Raw genomic sequence first — 22,271 nt, 5'->3', positions numbered from 1 at the left:
TCCCTCCCCCCCCCCCCCCCCGTCCTCCCAAGCACACACTGCAACACACGTCTCACCCAAGAGGCAGCAACCATGGCAGACGTACGTACCCTCCCAACTACCACATATAGTTTCCATTCCCACCCCCCCCCCCCCACGCCCCACACCGCCCCACACCCCCTCCTCCCGCTTGGTCTTCCCCCCTGCACAAACCACACACGTATACACACATATGCACCAAGTACATAACCCTACACTTGGTATACTCACGCGTGTCTGGTGGGCTCTGGTTGCCACTGGTGGGCTGTGTACACATGGGCATAGGAGGCCAAGGTTGCGGCGCTGGAGGCCGATGTGAAAAAGTACAAGACGATGGCCAAGAAGCTCAAGGCAAAGGCAGAGGCTGCAGAGGCCAAGGTGGCTGCACTGGAGAGAGCTGCAGGAGCTGGTGGGGCCGTGGCTGTTGTGGCTCCTGTGGGAGATGGGGCTGAGGCAGCAGCTAAGCTCGCCGAGCTCAACAAGGCTCTGGAGAAGGAGAAGAACATGGTGGCAAAGCTCAAGGCAAAGCTCAAGGCAGAGATGAAAAAGTCGCCATCGGCTGGAGGTGACAGCGGCGCTGGTGGAGGAGGCTCGGCCGGTGATGCCGAGCTCATCCGCAAGCTCAAGCTCAAGTGCAAGTCACTGATGCAAAAGCTGGCCGCAGCTCAAAGCTCTTCCGGCGGCGATGGCAGCTCTAGTGCGAGCTCGGCGGTGGAAAAGGAGCTGGCCAAGCGGCAGGCCAACCACAAGGTGATCAAGGATCGGCTGCGAAAGGAGATGGCTGCGTACAAAGCTGCTGGTGAGAGCGCGACTGACGAGGACAAGAAGAAGCTGGCCAAGGCCAAGGCGCTCTACCGCAAGTCAGAGGCGCTCATCGAGGACCTCTCGCGTAAGGCCGCGGCAGCAAGCCATTCGGCCGATGGCGATGAGACCGCGTCGGTCGTGTCAGTCGCGTCCACGACTTCGGAGGATAGCGACAAGTACAAGGCGCTGGCGGTCAAGTATAAGAAGATGTGCCAAGAGCTGCAAGCCAAGCTCAAGGCGGCGCAGAAGACGGCCAAAGCCGGTGGCACGGCGGCCGTTTCCGCCTCCGCCTCCGCCACCCCTGCCGCTGCCGCTGCCGACCCAGGCACCTCCGCAGGCGGGCTGGCCGAGATGCCGTCGGACGAGCTGGCGATGATTGTGGTGAGCCAGCGGAAGCAGCTCGCGCACCGCCATGAGCGGATTGCGCAGCTGGAGGCCGACGTGGCGCGGCTGTCGTCGCTGGACTCGGACCTGGAGGCGATCAACCTCGACCGTGACATTGCCGCACTGCAGGCCGCCAACTACAAGATTGAGCTTGATACAGTCCGGCTGGAGCTCGAGGACTTGCGGCTGGATGTCGAGCTGTACCGGGCGCGCGAGGGCGAGTACTCGCTGGCGCTTCTTGAGGAGGCTTCGGCCGAGAACCTTGCGGTGCAGAAGCTATTCTACAAGTCGATGGAGAAGCAGAACAAGCGGCTCCGTGACGCACTGGTCGACGTCCGCGAGGTCGCGGCCTCGGACCGTAACGAGTACAAGCGGCAGCTCGACGAGCTGGCAGCGGTGTCGGCGCAGTATCCGGCGGCACAGGCGCGGATTGTCGAGCTTGAGGACGAGGTTGCGAGCCTGCAGGACGACATTGAGCACCTGCGCGACCAGCTTGACGCGACCACCGACGCCGCCGGTGAGCTGGAGGCCATGGCCGAGGAGAAGCTGCTGGCCGAGGAGCAGGCAGCAGGCCTCCGGGCCGAAGTCTCGGACCTCAACCACATGCTCGAGCTCGCCGAGAACACGATCGAGGCGCAGTTGGAGGAGGAGATCCGGCTGACCGAGGCCGCGCTCGATGCCGACGCTCGGGCCGATGCCCTGCTTGGGGACATGGAGGCCATGTACGAGCAGTTAGAGGCGTCGCGCGATACCATTGCGCAGTTCCGGGTGCTGGTGGCCGACCTGCAGTCGCAGCTGGACGCGGCGTCCGAGTCTAGTGGCGGGGCGTCCGAGGCCTCCCTCAAGCTCTCTGCGCTCATGGCGTCGTCGGCGGCGCTGACGACGGCCGATGGGGTGCCTGACACGACGGCGTTGGCAGCAGCGGCCAAGCGGGCGGCGGCGGCGCTCAAGGCGGCGGCGGCCGATTTCGCGGTCAAGTCTGCGCGCCAGTGTGAGGCACTGCTGGCAGCGTGCATGCCGGCGTCGTTTGCGCAGAGCGTGGCCGTCGACGGAGGTGCGGCGACACCGGCAAACACGGTGGCCATGGTGGGAGTTGTCTCGCGCATGCAAGCAGCGGTCCGGCTGTTGCTCGACCACTTTGATGCCACATACGACTTTGCAGCGTTTACACGGGCGGGTGCGCCGGCGCTACTCGACGACATGCTTGCAGTGGCGCGGGTTGTCGGCCCGCTGCGCAAGCTCGCTACGCTGCTGACGTTCCTCGCGGCTGGCGTGGCTGCTGGCTCGCCGGCCGAGGTTGTGGCGCTGGCGGCGCGGGCGGGCGACCTTGCGCCGGCAGAGAAGCACCTACACGAGCTGTTGGACCTTGTGGTCGACGACGGGCTCGTGGTCGGGACGTCGCTGGAGGGTGTGGAGCTGGTGACCGACCGCGTCTCTGCGCTGCTGGCGTACTGCACCCGTGCGAGCCCTGACGCGCTCGCCGGGGCGTCGGCGTCGGGCTCAGAGGCGTCGGAGATCGGGCCGTCGCTGGGTGCGGCGTCGATGACGGCGTCGGAGCTTGTGGCGCGGGCGCCGGCGGCCGTTCCGCTAGGTATCTCGCTCTCGGGCGCGTTCCGCGCCATGTCGGCCGCTGCGGCGAGCACGCTGTTGCACCTCTCGGCGCTGGAGGCGAGCGTCAAGACCGGCGCGGTGCCAGACGACGAGGCGCTGGCGCGCGCGCGGGCAGAGCTAGGTGCAGGTGCGACGCAGGCCGCAGTGGTGGGCGCGGCACTTAATGGGCCGGGCGCGCCGACAGCAGCAGTCCTCGGGGCGCTGAGCGGTGGGGCGGACGAGCTGCGGTCGTGCCTCCGGCTCTGCGCCAAGCTAGTCAAGAACCTGGGCGACGCGCCGCTGGACCTGTCGAACGAGGCGTGGACCATGCTGGACACGGCGTTTGCGCTGCTGCATGCGCTGGCCCCGGCAGCAGCGGCGGCAGCCGGTGCAGTCAAGGAAGCGTTGCTGGCCAACCCTGCCGAGGATTTGGCGAGTTTGGCGGACGTGGTGGCGGCGGTTGTGGTCGAGCACGTGGCCAGCTCGGACCTTGTTGTGGTTCAGGGCTACAGTCTGCCGGATGCCGGTGATGGCGAGGCTGCGCGTGCGCTGCCACAGCTGGGTGATGCGCTCTTCACTGCGTGCGGGCACGTCAAGTCGCTGGTGGAGGCGTTCCTCGCTGGCGAGTACGACGACACGTCTGACGCCACGCTGGGTGGCCAGGGCCCGAGGTCCGGCTCGGCATGGCTGGCACTCGAGGAGAGCAACGACGGGAATGCGCCGGGCGGGACGTGGGCGGTGGTGGCCAAGGCGTACCGCGCGGCAGTGGCCGAGGCCGAGGCCATGCGGCCTGCGCTCGAGGCTGCCGAGGCCGAGAAGGAGCGGCTGCAGCGTGCGGCCAAAGGCCGCGAGCAGGCGCTGCAAGAGGCGCGAGTGCAGTCGGACGTGCTCGGCAAGCGAATCGAGGTGCTGCAAGAGCGGATCGACGCAGTCGACGAGCTCGAGGCACAGGTGCGCAAGCTCAAGGGCTCCGAGTCGACATACCGCGAGGCGATCGACGCGCTGCGCAAGGAAAACGATGAGTTGAAGGCGGCGGCGGCCAAGGCGAACACCATGTCGCCGCTGGCAGCGTTTACGCGGTCGGTGGCGGGCGCGGGCGGAAGCAACGAGGGTGGGTCCGCTGGCCCGTCGGCTGGCAGCACACCGGTGCCGGGCAGCCCCAAGTCGCCGACGCCGGACGTGGCCAAGGGCAAATCGATTCTGGCAGCGCTGTCAGGCGGCGGGCACAAGAACCCGATTCTCAGCCGGGGGCGGTCAGGCTCTGTCGGCTCGGGCAGTGGGTCTGCGGTGAGCTCGACGGCACACATGCGGGCGATCCGGTACCTCCGGGCGCAGGTTCAGGAGCTCAAGGCGCAACTGGCGACAGCGACGCTTGCGGACTTGCCCAAGCTAGAGTATGGGGTGGGCAAGGGTAAGGCCGAGGCGACCCCCGGGGCGGCAGCGCTCAAGGCGCGGCAGGCCAAGCACGCATTGGCGCTGGGCCCGGCCAAGGCGCGAAGTGGGGCGGCGGCGGCAAAGCGAGCGGCGGCGCTGCAAGCGTTTGCCGACGAGGTGCAGACTGCACGCGGCGAGCTCGGCTCATTGCTGCGGGAGACGCGGACGGCGCTGGCGCAGCCGCGAGTCGTGTCGCTGGCAGACGAGCAGGCGCGGGCGCGGTGGCTGGCGGAGCAAGAGTACGCGGCGTCGCTGAGCGTCAAGGCCGCCGAGGTGAATGACCGAGTCCGACGGGTGCTTGGTCGTGGGCTGCCAGGCGCCGGTCCGGGGTGGCCTTTGGCGCCTTTGGCTCACCGCAGCTCAACAAGGCGCTCGCTGAGGGCGACGTCGGGGCGAAGATCGCCGAAGTGACGGTGAGCTCGGGGCTGGGCAAGCAAGGCGCGGCAGGCGGAGCGCAGTTGGTCCTCAACGAGGCGCAGTTTACGCAGCTAGCGTCATTGATGCTGGTGTAAATCATTTGTCGAAGGACGCAGAGGAGAGAGAGGAGGAAGGGCGAAGGGCGTGGCGGTGGTCGGAAGCGGCAGCGAGCGTCGGCTTGGCGACGCCCAGTGAGAGGCCAGCGAGAGTGGTGGAGGTTCGAGTGGGGTGACGGAGGATGGCGATCATGGCGGCGTCGTCGGACTCCCAGGGGTGGATGATGTGGCATGCGTCTGAATGGCGCGGCGGTGGGATGACGCTGAAGCGGCGGCGCGACGAATCGTCGCTCGAGTCCGAGAGCAAGGACGAGTCGGAGCGCGACGGCGAGAGGAGCGGGGCGGCACGGACCGGTGCCGGAGTTGACGGTGTCGTCGTCGAGTCGAGCACGAGGATGCGGAAGGTTTGGATGTCTTCGGGCATGAAGCGGACAAAGTGCTGATACTCGCCTTCGGGGCCGACCGGCGATGAGCGATGCATGTACGAGTAGACTGGGTAGAGGCAGCAGGCCCAGCCCCAGCCCATGAGTAAGACGATGCCCGGCAAGAGGTAGATGAGGACGCGCGAGGCTGGGCGGGGAGTATCGCGGTGACAGTTATCGAGGAGAAAGCGAGCGCAGGGCTCGCCGGCGGCGTTGCAGGCCGACCAGCCCTGGGCAGATGACGAGAGCGGTTCGCACATGGGACAAGCTTGCAGGTGGGAGCAGTCGGTGGCGCCGCAGTCGGTGCCGGGCGGACCGCGGAGGAACGACTGGACAATGCCGCCGCGGGAGCGGCGCATCCACTCTGCGTATGATGGCGCAAAGTCTGGTTCGCAGACACAGACGCCGGCGGGATCAAGCGTGGCCCATGGACCCGCGACGCGGCGGGCGGCGGTGTCGAGATCGGCACTGCTGTCGCTGCCGCCGGTCGGAGTCTGGCCTGGGCGTTCGCAGCCGAAGCCGGTCCAACCAGCCTGGCACACACACGCGGAAGCCGAAGCATCACACACTCCGTGGCCCGAACAGCCGTAAACACATGGAGTGGAGACAAAAGTCATATCAAAGCCGTCATCAGCCACAAACGAGTCCGAGACAAAGAACACCCGTAGATCACTTGGCTCACCGTGAGTGACAGCGATTGGGTAGGTCACCGGAGAGGTCAATGATCGAGAAGAAGCATAACGCGAGGGGAGTGGGGAGGATGACGAGGGTGATGATGATGATGGTTGTGAGGGTGATGATGATGATGAGGGTGAGGGTGATGATGATGATGGTTGTGAGGGTGATGATGATGATGAGGGTGAGGGTGATGAGGGTGGGCGCAGTATGGATCCAGAGAGAGCAGCGATGAGACGGGCTTGAGGAGGAGAGCCTTGAAAGATGAAAGCAAAGTCCCAACCACATTCTGTTGCGAAATAATTGAGCGAGATAGAAGACGAAGAGTACGATGGCAGTATATTCCATGAGCATGTGGTAGCGGTAGCATACGGAGAGACGCCCGAGGTGAACCTTCCGCCACTCCCAGACACCGTCACATTAAGCCCACAATCACCATGACTCTCACGCACAGCAGCAATGCTCATGATAATAGCAATCATGATGGTGGTTGAGTACATAGTGGAAGTGGAGGGGGTGGGGGGGTGGAGGGGGTGGGGGGGTGGAGGGGTGGTGGTGATGGTGTGCGGTGTCAGCAACTGCTGGGGAGGGGACATTTTAATGACAAACGTCACGGCAATGTTTTCTCAATCGTTCGTTCGTTGGCGTAATCGTTCGTTCGTTCGGCCACAATCGTTCGCTCAGCCACAATCGTTCGTTCGGATAATCGTTCGTTCGGATAATCGTCCGTTCGGCCACAATCGTTCGTTCGGCCACAATCGTTCGTTCGGCCACAATCGTTCGACTACCGCTACCATTAAGTTCTCATTGAAATCATCATCAATCATTCTCTCGTGCACCCAGTCGCCTCCCCGGACCCGGCCCGGCCCGCCTCGACGGCCAACGAGAGCAAGGGCAGACACACGTCACCAACGCCGCCGAGCTTCCAAAGGTAGTCGAGGGAGAAGAAGAGAGAAAACAAGGCATGAACGTGGACGGAGCAGTTGAAGACGACCACTCGGACGGACCGTATGCTGGCTTTGACGAAGGTCAAGAAGAGTATGACCAAGGCTTTGCCCCTGCTGCTGGCTATGACCTCGCCACCGAGGACGACGGTCACGACCACCACCATCACCACCACCAGAGCCAGAGCCATCCTGGTCAAGTAGCGCCTGCCAATGGCCTTCTCGCCGCTACTGAACCCGTCGACAACTATGGATACTCCACCTCGCCCACAGCTCAGCCCGCGACATCAGCTGCTCCTCTCTCGACTGCTGCTGCGGGCGCCGGCCCGGCTGGCGCTGGTCCGGCTCCGGCAAGCGCTGGCCCGGTCTTTGGGGCTCAGCCGCTTGTCTTTGGTGCTCAGCCGCTTACAACCGGCAACTCGTCTGGGGTAGGCCAGGCGGCGGGCATGTCCCCCGGAGTATCGGCTGGCACCGGAAGTGGCCCTGCTCGTGCGCCCCCGACCGGTGGATCGGGTGTGGTGTTTGGTGCGCAGCCGCTGGCCTTTGACTCGGGCTTTGGCGCGAGCGGTGGCGCAGGCGCCGCCAGCAACATGGCTTCGCTCGGCCTCGGTGATGATCAGGGCCTGGGCAGCGGCGGGCCGAGTGGAACTGCGTTTGCGGATCTGTCGTCGGCGGGCAAGTTTGGCTTTGTGGCCAAGCGGTACAAGAAGATGCTCGACGATACCATTCCGCACAAAAGTACCGCTGGGGAGGCTTTGCCACCCTCCTCCTCCTCTTTGTCTTGAGGATTGTCTTTGTGCAGGGCTACTACGTCGTCTCGTATGCGCTCGGCATCTATCTCCTCAACCTGCTCGTCGGCTTTGTCTCGCCCAAGGTCGATCCGATGGCCGACGACGGCGCGCCGCTGCTGCCGACCAAGTCGGACGACTCCGAGTACCGGCCGTTTATGCGCAAGCTCCCCGAGTTTGCGTTCTGGTACTCGGCGACGCGGGCCACGCTTGCCGCGCTCTTCTCCACCTTCTTTGCCATCTTTGACGTGCCGGTCTACTGGCCGGTCCTCCTCATGTACTTTGTCGTTCTCACCGCCGTCACCTTCCGCAAGCAGTACGAGCACATGCGCAAGCACAACTATGTCCCGTGGTCGTTCAAGAAGGTCTACGGCCGCAAGTAAACGCCATCACCCGCTGCTGCTGCCGCCTCCTGCCGGAAGCTCGTCGTAGTAGTCGATGTGTGCGCCGTCGTCGTACGCGTTGCCTGCAAGTAGCGCCATCAGCTTGTTTGCCGACGCCTGAACCGTCACCAGCTTGCCCTCCTCCTTCATGCCGGCAAACAGCTGCTGCTGGCTCGCGTCCGAGATGGCGGTGCGGACCTCGCCCTGCATTGCAGTGTCCAGCGGGCCCGGTGAGTAGTTGAGGACACGAACAAGACCCATCCCGCGCTCAGCCTTGATGTGCTCCACCTCAGTGGCAAGGACCTTGAAAAACATGTCACGGCCAGCCTTGTGTGCGGCGTAGAGGCCCCAGCAAGGGAAGGCCTGGACCGCCAGCAGCGACGAGATGTTGACAACAACAACGTTGGTAAAGAGCGAGGCGATACCACCGTCAGCCAGCAGCGCTCCAGTGAGAGCAATGGGCGAGGACATGTTGAGGCTCATGGTCGACGAGATGGTGGTCACCATCCCCTCTCCGGCGAACTCATCGACATACTTGAGGTTGCCGAGCGAGCCAGCGTTGTGGACCACAATGAGCGAGCCGCCATCGCCATTTCCAAGCGCATCCTTCACCGCACCGACCATCGACTCGACCAGGGCATCCATCTCGTCTACCGTCGCCAGATCAGCCGCCAAACACCGAGCAGTCACGCCCTCGACCTCGTTGACCGCTTCCGCCGTGGTCGCCAGATCAGCTTCGTTTCGAGCCACCAGCATGGCCAGCATGCCCGCCCCAGACAGAAGCGGATGGTCTTGACCAGCCGCAGCCGTCGCATGTGCAGAGGCAAGAGCCATGGCAATGGCACGGCCGAGTCCGCGAGAGGCGCCAGTTACAATGCAAGCGTCCATGTGTTGGGTTGAGTCGAGTGTAGGCGAGCGGAGAGCGGGCTGAGAGTCGGAGTGGGACGGACAGGGACAGCTAGCTGGCTGGGTGAGCGGCATGACACTGTAGTTTACTGCTGGTATGCCGGCGGCTGTTCGTTAAAAGCAGGAGGGGGTGCAGAAGGGGCACTCGATGCATCCGGCGGCGGGGTTTGGTAGGGCGATGCCGATGGCGGCGGCGCCATCGACGATGACGACGGCGGAGGAGGCATCGACGACATCGGTGGCGGTGCAGAGGCGCCGGCGGCGGTGGAGGTGTACCGCGGCGGTGCGTAGCCAGCATCGGTCGGTGGCAAGTCATCGTAGGACGGCGGGCCAGCCGAGGACGAAGCAGCGGCGGCAGCGGCAGCCTCGGCTTCGACGTCGGCGAGCGAGCGCGCGCCATTGAGGAACTGCGCCTCTATGGTGTAGGTAGACGTCGGCGGGAGGAACTGGTTGCCCCACACGCCGATGTAGTACCGCCCAGGCACAAGATCTGGTGCGCGGATGACCAGCTCGTACTGGTAGCCGCCGAGATCGGTGGCCGAGCCGTGCGACGAGCCGAGCTGCGACGGCTGGTTGTCCTTCATGTACCGTACGACCAGCGAGGACTTGCCCGAGCCACGCGCGTTGATGCGGAGCGCGGGAACGCCAAGGCCGGGGTCGGCCTCCTTGCCCGAGCCGGCCGGGACAGGTGTGGCGGTCGGCGGCGGGACGGCGCCAACATCGATCCAGTACATGCGGTACGACCGGTAGACAACCTTGCCCGAGAGCGGAACGCCGTGGACCAGAAGCTCGCAGCCACTAGGGTCGGCGAGGTCCTGGCTCGGCCCGCGAGTGGGCACCAGCTGGCGGAACAGCTCTGCACCGCGTTCGTCGGCGTTGAGCACCCGCTCGTCGAGAACCATGGGCGGCGGGAGGTAAAAGACCTGGTGGTGGAAGATGGAGATGGGGATGCGGGCAACGAGGTCAAAGCCCATCGAGACGTTACACGCCGCCCGGAGCTCGTACCTGTTGGTTACCACAGCTCGGCCCGATGAGTTGGTAGACGGCCCATGCCGTGACGGCTGGAGGTCGGGAGGCAGCGCGAGCGAGTACACGTTGTTGATCGAGGTGCCGGCCGGCGCGCCTGGGAACGACATCGATGCCAGCACCTCCTCCTCGGTCCGCCGGCGCGACGGCGTTGAGGCGTGGAAGGTCGAAATCTGGACAAACTGAAGCGTCACCGTGTTCACGTTCTTGGTCGAGCCGTTGTTGATCGCGAGCGCCGGCTGGAGCACCTCGGTCGCCACCGCCACCGACCGCGGCAGCGAGAGCGTCATGTCCAGCGCGCCCGAGTGCATGAGGAAGGTCTTCGACTCGGACGCCGACACCGGATTCATGAGCTCGGGCGCATGGCGAGCGGCAACCCGGAGAGATGTGTGTGCCCGCCAGTTGGACTTGAGCGCCGCCCGCTTCATCGTGGCATGGACGCCGATGACGGCCTTGCCCGACGCCGGCGACGACGAGCCCCGGACGAGCGAGGCAGCCGACCACGATGCGCCAGCCCTCGGCAGCGAAACGCCATCAATAGTAGAAGAGAGTGCCGGCGAGAGCTGAAAGCGAAAGGGGAACGAGTGCGAGCCCGGCTGGAGAACACCCGAGTCTGCGATCTGCATAGACGTGGATGCAGAGGACGAGCCCGAGTAGGAGACGGTATCCAAGATGGCAACCTTTCCCGATGGCACGCCAGACTCATTTGCCAAGACCAAACGAGAGTTCTTTGCCTTTGAAGATTCGACGTTGACATGCTTCACCTCTGTGGCCTCCCACTTGCATTCTTCTTCCTCTCCCACATTGAGAAAGACTCCATAATGTGTCGTCTCTCTCCCCGTCACCACAATGGTCACCACACCAGCCACCACATCCCCGGCCTGGTACAGCATTCCAGGCGGTGCGTTGTCCAGAGTAATCGTCACAGACATGATTCCTTTCACTCACGCACACACACACACACACACACACGTAACCACCTATTCAAAGGACGGCCGTAAGTTAGGTGATGCCCGTGCCCTTGCCCCCCCTCCCCCCCCCCCCCCCCCCCTCTGACCCACGCGGTTTGTTTCATTCGAAACGATGGAACAGTTCGTTGGCTCTTTTTGTCGCAGGTGCGACGGTGTTTTCTGTGAGGACAGCGATGTGTGAGGAGGAGAGGGAGGGACGGCGATGTGGGTGGGCGGTGATGTGGGTGGGCGGCGATGTGGGTGGGCGGCGATGTGTGAGGGCGGTGATGTGGGTGGGCGGCGATGTGGGTGGGCGGCGATGTGTGAGGGCAGCGATGTGTGAGGGCAGTGATGTGTGAGGGCGGTGATGTGTGAGGGCAGCGATGTGCGAGAGCGGCGATGTGTGAGGGCAGTGATGTGGGTGGGCGGTGATGTGGGTGGGCGGCGATGTGGGTGGGCGGCGATGTGTGAGGGCGGTGATGTGTGAGGGCGGTGATGTGTGAGGGCGGTGATGTGTGAGGGCGGTGATGTGTGAGGGCAGCGATGTGTGAGGGCAGTGATGTGTGAGGGCGGCGATGTGTGAGGGCGGTGATGTGTGAGGGCAGCGATGTGCGAGAGCGGCGATGTGTGAGGGCAGCGATGTGTGAGGGCGGTGATGTGTGAGGGCAGCGATCAGGGAGCTTGAGCTAGGACTCTCATCCCTCTCTTCTCGTTCAACCCCCCCTCCCCCCCCTCCCCCCGCCCCGCCCCGATTCCACATCCCCATCCGATCCTTGCACAGCAAACTCGGCTGCCAGCTGCCGGCCGTCGGTCGATTTCTGCTGCGCCCAGGCAGCCACGGGAGACACGACCGACGGGGCAGACACCTCACGCCCAACAGGCACACGGAGAGACAGACCCACACACAGGTGACAGGCAAGAACAAGATGATCCACTTCCTCCTCATTGCTAATATGCAGGGTCAGGTGCGACTTGCGCGGCACTATCCTCACTCTGGACTCTCTGCGGAGCAAGCAGCTGTTGACCATGCCGACATCATCCGCAAGGCCGTCTCTCGCTCTTCCAAGCAATCATCGTTCTTTGCCTATGGTTCTGGTATCATTGTCTGCTTCCGTCGCTATGCCTCGCTCTACTTTATGATTGGTGTTGATGATGGTGATAACGAGCTGGCCGCTCTGGAGCTCATTCAGCTCATGGTCGAGGCTCTCAACACCTACTTTAACGATGTGACAGAGCTCGACATCATGCTCCGGCTCGAGCTCGTTCACATCATCATCGACGAAGTCATCGCAAATGGGCATGTTGTCGATGCAAACCAGGCAAACATCCTCCGCCCGCTCAAGCTCATGGCTACCCACGCCGGCCCTTGTCATCCTGAACGTCGCCCTGCTCCATCCGGCCCTTTGTCGTCGCCCGACCAGGCTCTCGTCGGTCTGTCATCGTCCTGCTCGCTGCCTTGTCTCACATCGCCTCCTCCCTCACCCCCACAAGCTATTGCCGCCTCGGCTGCTTGCCACAGAGTGGACGCGGTGATGGCTTGGTGAGTTTGATGTCTGCTGGACATAGAGAAAACGATGCTCTTACGACGAAGTATCCGCCTCGCCGCCGTTGGCGTTGAGCTTGCGGCGCTGGCGGGGCTGGTAGTCTTCCGTAGCAGCGAGCTCGCGGCGGCGCTTGGGCGTCGTGCTGATGAGCTGTGGGAAGAGCGCCATGTCGTCGTCGGCGGCCAACGACTCTTCGTCGAGCTCCCCATGGCCCTGGTTCTCATCTACCCGAAGTGACTCGGTCAAGTACTCGCCTTGGTGGCAAGGTCGTGATGCTTCTATCCCAATCTCGATCAGCAGCGGTGGAGGCGGCGACGTCGGAGGGGATGGCGACAGCATGGGCATCCACTGCGGATTCGCCACCGGCACTGGCACTGGCAGTACACCCGCCGCCATCGACCGTGTCGCCACAGGCTCTGGTACCGGTATCGGGCGCGCCACCATCGACCGCGTCGCCATAGGCACTGGCACTGGCAGCGCTCCCGCCGCCATCGACCGCGTCGCCACAGGCTCTGGCACCGGCATCGGGCGCGCCGCCATCGACCGCGTCGCCATAGGCACTGGCACTGGCAGCGCTCCCGCCGCCATCGACCGCGTCGCCACAGGCTCTGGCACCGGCAGCGCTCCCGCCGCCATCGACCGCGTCGCCACAGGCACTGGCACCGGCAGCGCTCCCGCCGCCATCGACGGTGTCGCCATAGGCACTGGCACTGGCAGCGCTCCCGTCGCCATCGACGGTGTCGCCACAGGCTCTGGCACCGGCAGCGCTCCCGCCGCCATCGACGGCGCCACCATGGCGCCAAAGTCCAGGCCGCGGATTGTGGTAATGGCCTCATGAAGTTCCGACGGCGTGGGGATGTCTTGCTTCTCGTACGCCATCTGGGCTTCGCTGTTGTTGCCGCAGTGGTTCTTGGCTCGCTGCCGCATCACACGAAGATACCGCTCGCCGAGAAGAAACTGGGCAAACTCGTCAATGTCGAATTCGCCAAACGTGACGAAGTCCTGCAGCAGATCAGCACGCCGCTCGTCGTACCGCTTGTCAGCCCTCTTTGCAGGCTTGGTGCGAGACCGCGGTCCGGCCGCCCACACGAAGATCTTTGACGCCAGCTCCTCGTCCATGTTCGCCTCCCCAATGTCGACGAGCTCCATGAGCCTGGACAAGCCCGACCGGGACGAGCTTATCCGCATCGCAAGCTGTAAGGCTCGAACGAGACCGTACAATGTGAGCTTTCCTTCCTTGTTCTGGTACAACCTGCATGCTGACACCAAGATGTTCTTAAAGATGGCACGGCTCGTTGAGTCTGTCACAATCGGGAACAGTAGCTTCAGCAGAAGGCAGAACGGCGTTAATGCGCCTCGCAAGATAGCCGTTGCCGTCGTCGCAGCTGTGCTGGCCGTGCTAGACGTGCCAGACGAGCTAGATGCGCCGGTCGCATTGAAGGAGCTTGCCTTTCGAGGCTGCGAGCGACGGGGCATGGTTCTCTTTCGGTTGTCTTGCTGTGTCCAGATGCTACTGTGTTGTTCCCAGCGAGAAAAAACGCCGAGTTTTGACTACTTTGTTCAAAATGTAAACTGCAAACTGCAAGCTGCAAAACTGCAAACTGCAAACTGCATAATGACAGTTTTGCAGGTGTTGGCGCCCGGAGCAATTCCGCTATTCTTCCCACTTTTCCACCCTTGCCCCTCCCAGACACCTCTCACTTACATCCTTACTTCATCCATGTCAACCATAGCCTTTCCGTGGGCTGTGGTCGGGATTGTATCACCCTCGTCCAGCCAAACCTGACAACCTATCAAACCGTATTTTTTCACGGCAGCTGAACGACAACGTGAACGGCCTGTCGCCATCCACGCCGACACCGTCATGGCCCACTGCCAGCAACAACGTTCTCACCGCACTCGCACAGGTTCTCTTCCCTACAATATCATCTCCTCTTCCCTTCCGCTACACAGCCCGAGAGAGTGTGTGTTGTGTGTGTGTTGCTTGTATGTCTGTGCAGGTGTGAACCGATGTCAATTCACATGATCATGGATTATTTTTCACACCGGCCCCTACCCACACACCGCTCAACCCTCCATATACCCTCCCTCCCCCCCCCCTACTTTCTCTACGCCACATTATTCAACCTCCTCACGCTCTGCATGAAATAAGGAATCAACTATGATCACAGCCCGCAACCACAACTCTTGATCAACACCCCACCCCTACTCGATCGGCTCTGATCGATCACGCCTCGGGGTCGATCACCACCTCTCCGCGCCCTCCCTCTCCTCCCCTCCACACCTACCCCCGCGACCACCACTCGTCCCGCTCTCCCCCCCCCCCTCTATGGCGTCATCGTCGTCAAGCAGACCACCATGGCAGGAGCGAGGCGGAGGAAGCAGCGGTGACAGAGGAGCGAGCGGACGGGCTACGCCTGCGGGCGACCTGACGGTGGCGACGGCGTTCGCAGGGAAGCACAGTGCGAGCCTCCGTGAGCTCCACAGCACAAGTCATACACTGCATGTGCTTTCAGGTACATGGAATGTCAACGGGAAAGCACTGCACGAATCGTTGGATGTGTGGCTGAACGAAGTAGTGCCTGCTCCGGATCTGGTCGTCGTTGGCTTTCAAGAGCTCGACCTCTCGGCAGAGACCTTTCTCCTCAACAACTCGTCAAAGGCATCGCCTTGGGAAGCTGCTATTCTAGCTGCCTTGGATAAGAGGGCAGTGCCTGGAGGATACACCCATGTAGTCTCCAAACAGCTAGTCGGCATTCTCATCGTCGTCTGTGCAAAGTCCCGCATCGTTCCTCACCTCAAGGTCCTCGCTGTAGACTCGGCCGGCGTCGGTATTCTCGGCGTCATGGGCAACAAAGGTGGCGCAGGCGTGCTCCTTCGCGTCTTTGATGAGGAGTGGCTCTTCATCAACTCGCATTTGGCCGCTGGCCAGTCCAAGGAGGCCCGGCGCAACCAGGACTTTGCCGAGCTCTCGCGGCGCCTGTCGTTCCTCGATCGGACCCCGGCGTCCGGCGCCTTTGACGCTATTGTCTGGCTTGGCGACCTCAACTACCGCATCGATCTGCCAAATGAGACTGTTCGCGCTGCTGTAGCCGTTGGCGACTATGCTGTTTTGCGCAAGTCTGACCAGCTGCTCAAAGCCCGCGCCGCAGGCAAGGCTTTCGCCGGCTACTCGGAGGGAAAGCTCCAGTTCATCCCAACGTACAAGTACGACAACGGAACGAACATTTTTGACTCATCGTCCAAGAACCGCGTTCCTGCCTGGACCGATCGGGTCCTTTACCGCTTTGCTCATCCGGGCGCCTGGTCGCTTGTCTCGTACACCACCACGACCGCGCTCCTCACTTCAGACCACAAGCCGGTCACCGCCCACTTTATTGCCCGTGCTGCCTCTATTGACTCGCACGCCGCCGCTGCCGCCGCCCAGGATGCCCGCACTGTCGCGCTCAACCTGGTCTCTGCCCTCAAGACCTCGTCGACCCCGCCACAGCTGGCGGTCGAACCGTCGCTGGTCGACTTTGGCGAGCTCGCCTGGGGTCACCCACTCGAGCTGCAGCTCATTCTCTCCAACCCTTCCGACACGCTGCCAGCCATGTACTCGCTCCATCGTGACCCAGCCACCGGCCTCCCACTCCCGTCGTGGGTCCAGCTCGCCGACGGACCCTCGGCGCTCGCCGGTGTCCTGGCGCCTGGCGCCTCGACCTCGCTCGCGCTCACGGTCCTCATTGGGCCGGATGCTGTGGCACGCCGCACTCTACGGCCAGACTCGTCGGGCGTCGCCCATCTTGAGGCGCTGCTCCAGTTCTCGCTGCAGGGCAATCCGACAAGTCCTGCCATCGTCGTTCCACTCCGCGGCACCTACAAGCCATGGCCGTTCGGGGCCTCGCTCAACGCGCTCACTCGGTCGTCGTCATCCGACGTTCCGCTCCATCTCTGGTATCTGCTGGAGGCGCTGCGCTCGCCAAGCATTCTTGCTACACCCGGCCTCTTCACCCGCGCCGCCGCCGACCTCGACCGCGATGTGGCCTCTGTTCGCGGCCTCGCTGAGCTCCTTGCGCTGCTCTCGTCGTCGCCGGCGGCGATTCCGCTGCGCGCCGCGAGAGGCGAGCTCGCGCCGCATACGCTGGCCGCCGCCCTCCTCCATCTGCTTGCCTCCTGGTCGGTGCCGGTCATTCCACCGGACCGTGCGCCGGAGGTCTTTGGCGTCACCATGTCGCCGTCGCCGCTCCTCGCTGCCCGGACCATCATCGACTCGCTCTCGCTCGCACACTACAACGTGTTCTGGTACCTGGTGGCGTTTATGGGCGAGGTCCTCCGCTGTGCCGACGACAGCTCGGCCCCAGCAGTCGAGGATCTGCTCTCGGTCTTTGCGCGGGTCATGCTCCGCGAGCCAGACGCCATCAATGTGTGGCCAGAGCGGACTGCCGCCAAGGTCGCGTTCCTCGCACTCTTTGTCCGCGAGCCCGAGCCGCGCAACGACGACGACGACGACAATGACGACGACGATGACGGCGACGACCGCAGGTCCGACGACCTTGTTGCGCGACCGCTGCCCGCCACGCCGGTCAGCCGTAGCCAACCCACCAACTCGCTGCTCATGATGTCGCCTCCCGACATGGCGTCGCCGATGCATCGCGCGTCGCCGCAACCGCCGCCAGCTGCCGCAACCGCCGCCGACACTCGGTCAGAGCTGCTCTCGATCAACTGGGACGAATCGTAGCAGTTTACTTGTTACTGAATGGACTCGATGACATACAGCTGCAGTGCGATGGAGCAGGTGAGGATAGGGACCGAGGCGAGATACATGAAGAACAGTAGGGTGGAGACATCGCCGGCGTTGCCGCCGTGAAGCTCGACGATGATGACCGTCGATTGAGCGGTGGGAACCGCGGTTTGGACCATGAGAATGAACAGTAGCATCTTGTTCTTGACGTCGACAACGTCAAGCCAGACAAAGACATATAGCAGGCCGATGCCAATGGCGGCAAAGACGACCATGCGGACAAAGATAAGCAGCGCAATGTTGAGCCGTGAGATGCGCTTGGCGCTCTTGCCAATCGAGACCGCCGCCAGCGACGCCCCAAGAATTAGCATCGAGAGCCCAACAACGCCATTGCCCATGATCACGGCCGACCGGCCAACAGGACGCAGCGCTTTGTCCTCGCCAAACATGGTGTCGGCCAGCGGCTCGATGGCGGCAACAACGAGGCCGAGGATGACCGCCACCACCGGCGGAGTGAACACCTTGTCGCAGACAAAGGCAAACCAGGGATGGGCAACCTTGAGATCCAACCAGTGCCGACGCAGCGCCTTGACTTGACCGCAAGCCCCGTGGGTGGGCCGCGGCTTGTACGCAGGCGACGGTGCCTGAAGATGGGTCATACTCGTGTCGACAAGGATCGTCGTCCCTGTGGCCGACGAGAGGCACGTCGATGCCGAGGGCGAGCTTGTCGATGACGCCGCCTCTTGAGCTTCGGACTCGGTGCTGTACTCGATCGAGCTTGTGCTCCGGACCGAGTAGCGAGACGTCGCCTCGCTCGACTCGGTGAGCAGCTTGCCGCTCGCGTCCTCCTCATCAGAGCCCGACATCGGCGACTTGTTCTTGCTCAGACCCATCAGCGGATAGCCGACCATCCACAGAACTAGCGAGGTGACGATCATGTACAGCGAGATGATCTTGACGCCCTCAGTCTCGGCGTCAGGCTGGTCGCGGAAGACCTCAGTGGTCGCCATCGATGCCACCAGTGAGAGCGGCAGATTGCCGGCATTGCCGAGAACGACAGAGAGGATAGACATGGTCCGGAAGTGCGCCGGCGGCTTGCTCACCGCCACAGTCAGCCATCCCAGCCCGAGCCCGATCACGGTGTGGATGATGGCTGCGACAGGCACAATCCACAGCTCGGCAAACTCGGAGATCTTGAAAGACGAGCCGATGGCTTGGAACAGCAGAGCTGGTATAAGCACCACAAACAAAAGCTGTGCGGGGAGGGGTGTGAGGGTGAGTGGTGGTGGAGGAGGCTCAAAACTCCCAGCCAGTCCGTCATCGCGCCAAGCGGGTGTGATCGAGCCAAGCCAGCCAACCGGCGGCGTCAGGCGCGAGCGCATGATCGAGTTGACCAACAAGCGCCGAGCCAATCAGCATCAATCACATGCTGATTATGGCAGCACTACCAGTGGAGAAGCCGATCGCACCACGCTTGCCCGACTCGGCATCGAGCTACGTCAACCCCAGCAGACCTCGTACCCCCGATATCCAGCCAGATCCCGACCTGATAGCGCCTGCAAGCCCGCAACAGCCGGTATATGTCCCCTCTTTCCTCATTCTTCACCTCCCATCGAGCCACAGCTCACTCGTCGTGGAGATCAGCGTACCCGAGAGGTCTGTGTCCGGGTGTGCCCGTCAAGAATGTGGGCCTTACCCAGAGCAAAACCGATGCTCATCATCAAGAGCACTGCAATGGTACCTTGCGCTGCAGACCACACAATGGTTTCCAATGCAGCCATACTGTTCAAACAAATGGCAGAGTGAGGTGACGCTCGTCTATGGCCCCAAGCTCTGGTGCTTGAGCTCTCTGCCTGGTGTTGAGCGAGGTTGACTTCGAGGAGGGATCCCCTCTCACTGCGGGGGCCCATGCCATGGGCTGATGATGCTGTTTGTCACGCAGAGCGGAATGGAGGGCTGATCGGGCTTGGATTGGGCAGTATTCGGGACACATGCCCGATGAATCACCTCCCACGCCCACCCCCATCCCCCGCACCCCCATCCCCACAACCCATACCCCCGATCAAGCACCCCATCCCCACAACCCATACCCCACACACCCATCCCCATCCCCATAACCCATACCCCACACACCCATCCCCATCCCCACAACCCATACCCCACACCCCGATCAAGCACCCTCCTGCAACCACGATCATCCCTTCCATGCCCCGTCACCGCATTCGCTCCTCGCTGGCGCTCCTGCTCCCTGCCCAGCCCACACTCAACTCATCCAGCCACCCCCTCCCCCCCTCCCCCAAGCCAACTCGAGATGGAGTACCTCAGCGGAGTCTGCCAAGGATGGGCCAGCCCGTCAGCATACTCATGGCCTGGACTTGCACTCACTGGACTCGCTGCTGGCTTTGCCCTTCAACAGCTGGCACGGACTGTGGTCAACTCGGTCACCTCGTCTGCCCTCGACCTCTCGGGCAAGCATGTGGTCATTACAGGCGGATCAGAGGGTATGGGTCTGGCCTTTGCCAAGCTGGCTGTTGGAGATGGTGCTTCGGTGACCATTCTGGCTCGGAATCAGGCCAAGCTTGACAAGGCCCTTGATGAGCTCACTGCCATCGTCAATGCCCTCCCTGATCCCGTCGCTGATCAGTTTGTTGACGCTCTCTCCGTCGATGTCACTGATGGTGAGGCTGTGACGAGGGCTATGGCTGAGGTCGATGCCAAGGCTCCCGTCGAGCTCCTCATCGCAAACGCTGGCTACTCGGCCACCGGCTACTTTATGGATCTGGAAGAGTCAGACTTTACCCGCTCCATGGACGTCAACTACATGGGCGTCGTCCGCTGCGCCAAGGCCATTGTTCCGTCCATGATCGCCCGTCGCTCCGGCCACATTGCCATCATCAGCTCCGCCATGGCCATGTGTGGCATGCTCGGCTACACTGCGTACGCGCCCACAAAGTGGGCTCTCCGCGGCTTTGCAGACTCGCTCCGCCAGGAGCTGCTCCCCTTTGACGTCTCCGTCTCCATCTGCTATCCGTCCGACGTCGAGACGCCTGGCTTTGCCATCGAAAACGAGACCAAGCCGCCCGAGACCGTCGCTATGTCCGACTCGGGCGAGCTCCTCACCGCAGAACAGGCTGCGGGTGTCATGTACCCGCGCATCCGCGCCCGCGAGTTCCACATCGGCACTGACCTACTCCTCGACATGATGAGCTGGCCCATGGCCGCTATGTCGCCGCGCTCAAACACGGTCCTCGCCATCGCCGCCTCGCCGCTGGTCTCCTTCCTCACTGCTGTCGTCGGCTGGCAGTGGGATGGCATCGTCCACTCGCACGCCTCTGACCGCAGCGACGTCCGCACCCACGCTTCGCCGCTCTCGTAGTCTGCCATGTATTGTCTTCCACTAAAAGTCTACTACCGCGCCATCTCGCCCAGGAGTGGCGGCGCCTTGCTTGGGCCCAGCCGCCCGTTGAGCTCGTGCTCGTGCTGCGCGTTCATGCACGAGTACATGGCGCAGACAATGAGGTCCACAAGCTGGCGCAGATTCGGGTCCTCGTGGCCCGCACACCGCAGCAGGCACTCGAGGAACTGGCAGAACACCACGCAGCCCTGCAGGCACTGGTCGCAGTCACTATCGCGCACCCCAAACCGCTCCTGGATCATCGCACGGTTTGTGTAGATGGCGCACTCGTGGCAGCAGATCGCCTCCAGCCACAGGCAGCATTCCTCGTTGCCGCGCGTACAGTCGTCGAGACACGAAGTGCACCGCGAGTACCGGTCGTTACAACACTTGTACCGCGACACGTCATGGTCCAGCAGCCGCAGTCGATGGTCGTGTGCCGCCACGCACGGAAACGGCATCGAGCAGCAGCAGGTCAGCGGCTCGGCACATGGCGCGCTCAGCAGATCCACCATAAACCCGCCATGGCCCGGCGTCGGCCCTCCTCCTTGCGCCGCCCGGGCCTGCAACTGCGGGGCCACATACGGGTTGCCGTACCCCGCCTGCCCGGTCGCCCCATATCCGCCTCCCTGCACTCCATGCCCGCCGTAACCTCCCGCCCGCGCTACATTCGCCCCGGGCGCAGCCGTCGGCGCCCCATATCCGACCGCTGGCGGTGTTCCATATCCTCCCACTGGAGGCGCACCATATCCTGCATGCACAGGCGCAGGCGATCCGCCATACCCACCCATACTACCCGGCGGCGGGGACGGCGATGGCGATGGCGTCGCCGCGGGCATCGAGCCTGCGTACGGATTGGTTGGTGGCGGAGCAGCCGATGCCTGCGGCGCAAACGGCGGCGGAGCGTATCCAGACTGCTGATGTTGCTGATAGCCACTCTACATACACCTCCATGTCATAGTCAACCATCACAGTCATCGAGATCGTGAGTATGGATGCCTTGCGACTCGGCCATGTGCCTCCGCCCCGTCTCGCACGTGCCACTTGCAAATGCGAGCCAAGTCGTGCTCTCGTTGGCCGCAGGCACACACGCACATGTATGCTCACCACTCCATCTCCTCATTCCTCACAGTCACACCCAAGAAACAACGCACCATGGTGGAACACCAACTTGACTATCTGTGCGCTAGATTTGGTGACGCTGGCTGTCGTTGGCAACTTGCGAGAGGTGTGCCCATTGGTGCCTTTCTCCCACTCTGCTGACTCGTGGCTAGCGCTCTGCTCGGTTGATGGCTGTGGACAGACCGCCGCGCCAACGGTAGGGAAAGGATCGGGCACAGCGCCAAGTCGGCACAGGCTGCAAGAGACGATGGAGTGTAACAGAGTGGGCACAAGGGAGGTGAAGCGGCGGGATACGATCAAAGTACCCGCCACAAGTAGCGGCCATCCACGGTGGCGAAGGTCAACATCCTCGGGGCGTCCCCATCGAGTCTGGCGGTGCAGAGTCGTTAGAGGATTCGCTCCTTCGGATGATCGGGGCCGGTGAGAAAATAGGGATAGTCTGTGCCGAGACGGAAGAAGACAGCGATGATGAACGAGTAGCCAAAGAAGGAGGCAAGCAGGGTCACGGGCCAGGTCGCCCATCGCAGCCAGCGCCAGCTCCAGCACCCTGAGCACTGCAATCCTACAGCAAGGGTGGTAGCAAACGAAAGCATAGCGCCACCATACATCGGGATCCAGCCCACCGATGGCGGAGCAGCGCACTGAGGACACTTTGGCCCCACGTCCGAGTGGACGTTGCACTGCGCCGATC

At 63.0% G+C, this 22,271-nt stretch overlaps 11 protein-coding genes across 11 annotated transcripts; 5 read left to right on the top strand and 6 right to left on the bottom strand.

The window, feature by feature from the left end:
- Window positions 1-72: 72 nt before the first annotated feature.
- On the top strand, window positions 73-4,742 carry AMSG_01116 (uncharacterized protein; the record flags this gene model as incomplete). Its single annotated transcript, XM_013906834.1, has 3 exons — window positions 73-81; window positions 304-4,503; window positions 4,590-4,742. 3 exons carry the CDS (start codon window positions 73-75, stop codon window positions 4,740-4,742), a joined length of 4,362 nt encoding a protein of 1,453 aa, XP_013762288.1.
- Window positions 4,743-4,892: 150 nt separating this feature from the next.
- On the bottom strand, window positions 4,893-5,484 carry AMSG_01115 (uncharacterized protein; the record flags this gene model as incomplete). Its single annotated transcript, XM_013906833.1, has 2 exons — window positions 4,893-4,911; window positions 4,985-5,484. 2 exons carry the CDS (start codon window positions 5,482-5,484, stop codon window positions 4,893-4,895), a joined length of 519 nt encoding a protein of 172 aa, XP_013762287.1.
- Window positions 5,485-6,764: 1,280 nt separating this feature from the next.
- Window positions 6,765-7,915, top strand: AMSG_01114 (Rer1 domain-containing protein; the record flags this gene model as incomplete). Its single annotated transcript, XM_013906832.1, has 3 exons — window positions 6,765-6,894; window positions 6,949-7,444; window positions 7,531-7,915. The coding sequence occupies 3 exons, from the start codon at window positions 6,765-6,767 to the stop codon at window positions 7,913-7,915; spliced, it is 1,011 nt and encodes a 336-aa protein (XP_013762286.1).
- On the bottom strand, window positions 7,686-8,812 carry AMSG_01113 (sepiapterin reductase). Its single transcript, XM_013906831.1, has one exon. It carries the CDS (start codon window positions 8,801-8,803, stop codon window positions 7,922-7,924), a length of 882 nt encoding a protein of 293 aa, XP_013762285.1. The 5' UTR covers window positions 8,804-8,812; the 3' UTR covers window positions 7,686-7,921.
- Window positions 8,813-8,907: 95 nt separating this feature from the next.
- On the bottom strand, window positions 8,908-10,779 carry AMSG_01112 (uncharacterized protein; the record flags this gene model as incomplete). The annotated part of the gene is made up of 1 exon (XM_013906830.1): window positions 8,908-10,779. One exon carries the CDS (start codon window positions 10,777-10,779, stop codon window positions 8,908-8,910), a length of 1,872 nt encoding a protein of 623 aa, XP_013762284.1.
- A 944-nt stretch (window positions 10,780-11,723) lies between these two features.
- Window positions 11,724-12,330, top strand: AMSG_01111 (Sigma4-Adaptin; the record flags this gene model as incomplete). Its single annotated transcript, XM_013906829.1, has 2 exons — window positions 11,724-12,177; window positions 12,317-12,330. The coding sequence occupies 2 exons, from the start codon at window positions 11,724-11,726 to the stop codon at window positions 12,328-12,330; spliced, it is 468 nt and encodes a 155-aa protein (XP_013762283.1).
- A 1-nt stretch (window position 12,331) lies between these two features.
- AMSG_01110 (uncharacterized protein) lies at window positions 12,332-13,641 on the bottom strand. Its single transcript, XM_013906828.1, has one exon. It carries the CDS (start codon window positions 13,527-13,529, stop codon window positions 12,378-12,380), a length of 1,152 nt encoding a protein of 383 aa, XP_013762282.1. The 5' UTR covers window positions 13,530-13,641; the 3' UTR covers window positions 12,332-12,377.
- A 1,029-nt stretch (window positions 13,642-14,670) lies between these two features.
- AMSG_01109 (RhoGAP domain-containing protein) lies at window positions 14,671-16,916 on the top strand (the record flags this gene model as incomplete). The annotated part of the gene is made up of 2 exons (XM_013906827.1): window positions 14,671-16,794; window positions 16,866-16,916. 2 exons carry the CDS (start codon window positions 14,671-14,673, stop codon window positions 16,914-16,916), a joined length of 2,175 nt encoding a protein of 724 aa, XP_013762281.1.
- A 156-nt stretch (window positions 16,917-17,072) lies between these two features.
- AMSG_01108 (uncharacterized protein) lies at window positions 17,073-18,446 on the bottom strand (the record flags this gene model as incomplete). The annotated part of the gene is made up of 2 exons (XM_013906826.1): window positions 17,073-18,317; window positions 18,423-18,446. The coding sequence occupies 2 exons, from the start codon at window positions 18,444-18,446 to the stop codon at window positions 17,073-17,075; spliced, it is 1,269 nt and encodes a 422-aa protein (XP_013762280.1).
- A 929-nt stretch (window positions 18,447-19,375) lies between these two features.
- On the top strand, window positions 19,376-20,440 carry AMSG_01107 (follicular lymphoma variant translocation 1; the record flags this gene model as incomplete). Its single annotated transcript, XM_013906825.1, has 1 exon — window positions 19,376-20,440. One exon carries the CDS (start codon window positions 19,376-19,378, stop codon window positions 20,438-20,440), a length of 1,065 nt encoding a protein of 354 aa, XP_013762279.1.
- AMSG_01106 (uncharacterized protein) lies at window positions 20,433-21,684 on the bottom strand. Its single transcript, XM_013906824.1, has 2 exons — window positions 21,613-21,684; window positions 20,433-21,396 (listed from the first exon to the last, which is right to left on the bottom strand). The coding sequence occupies exons 1-2, from the start codon at window positions 21,613-21,615 to the stop codon at window positions 20,473-20,475; spliced, it is 927 nt and encodes a 308-aa protein (XP_013762278.1). The 5' UTR covers window positions 21,616-21,684; the 3' UTR covers window positions 20,433-20,472.
- Window positions 21,685-22,271: the final 587 nt, after the last annotated feature.

The sequence above is a fragment of the Thecamonas trahens genome (genome assembly GCF_000142905.1).
Source record: "Thecamonas trahens ATCC 50062 unplaced genomic scaffold supercont1.4, whole genome shotgun sequence".
Lineage (NCBI taxonomy): Eukaryota > Apusomonadida > Apusomonadidae > Thecamonas > Thecamonas trahens.
The sequence above is the reverse complement of the archived record's forward strand: the minus strand, read 5'-3'. Positions and strand labels throughout refer to the sequence as shown.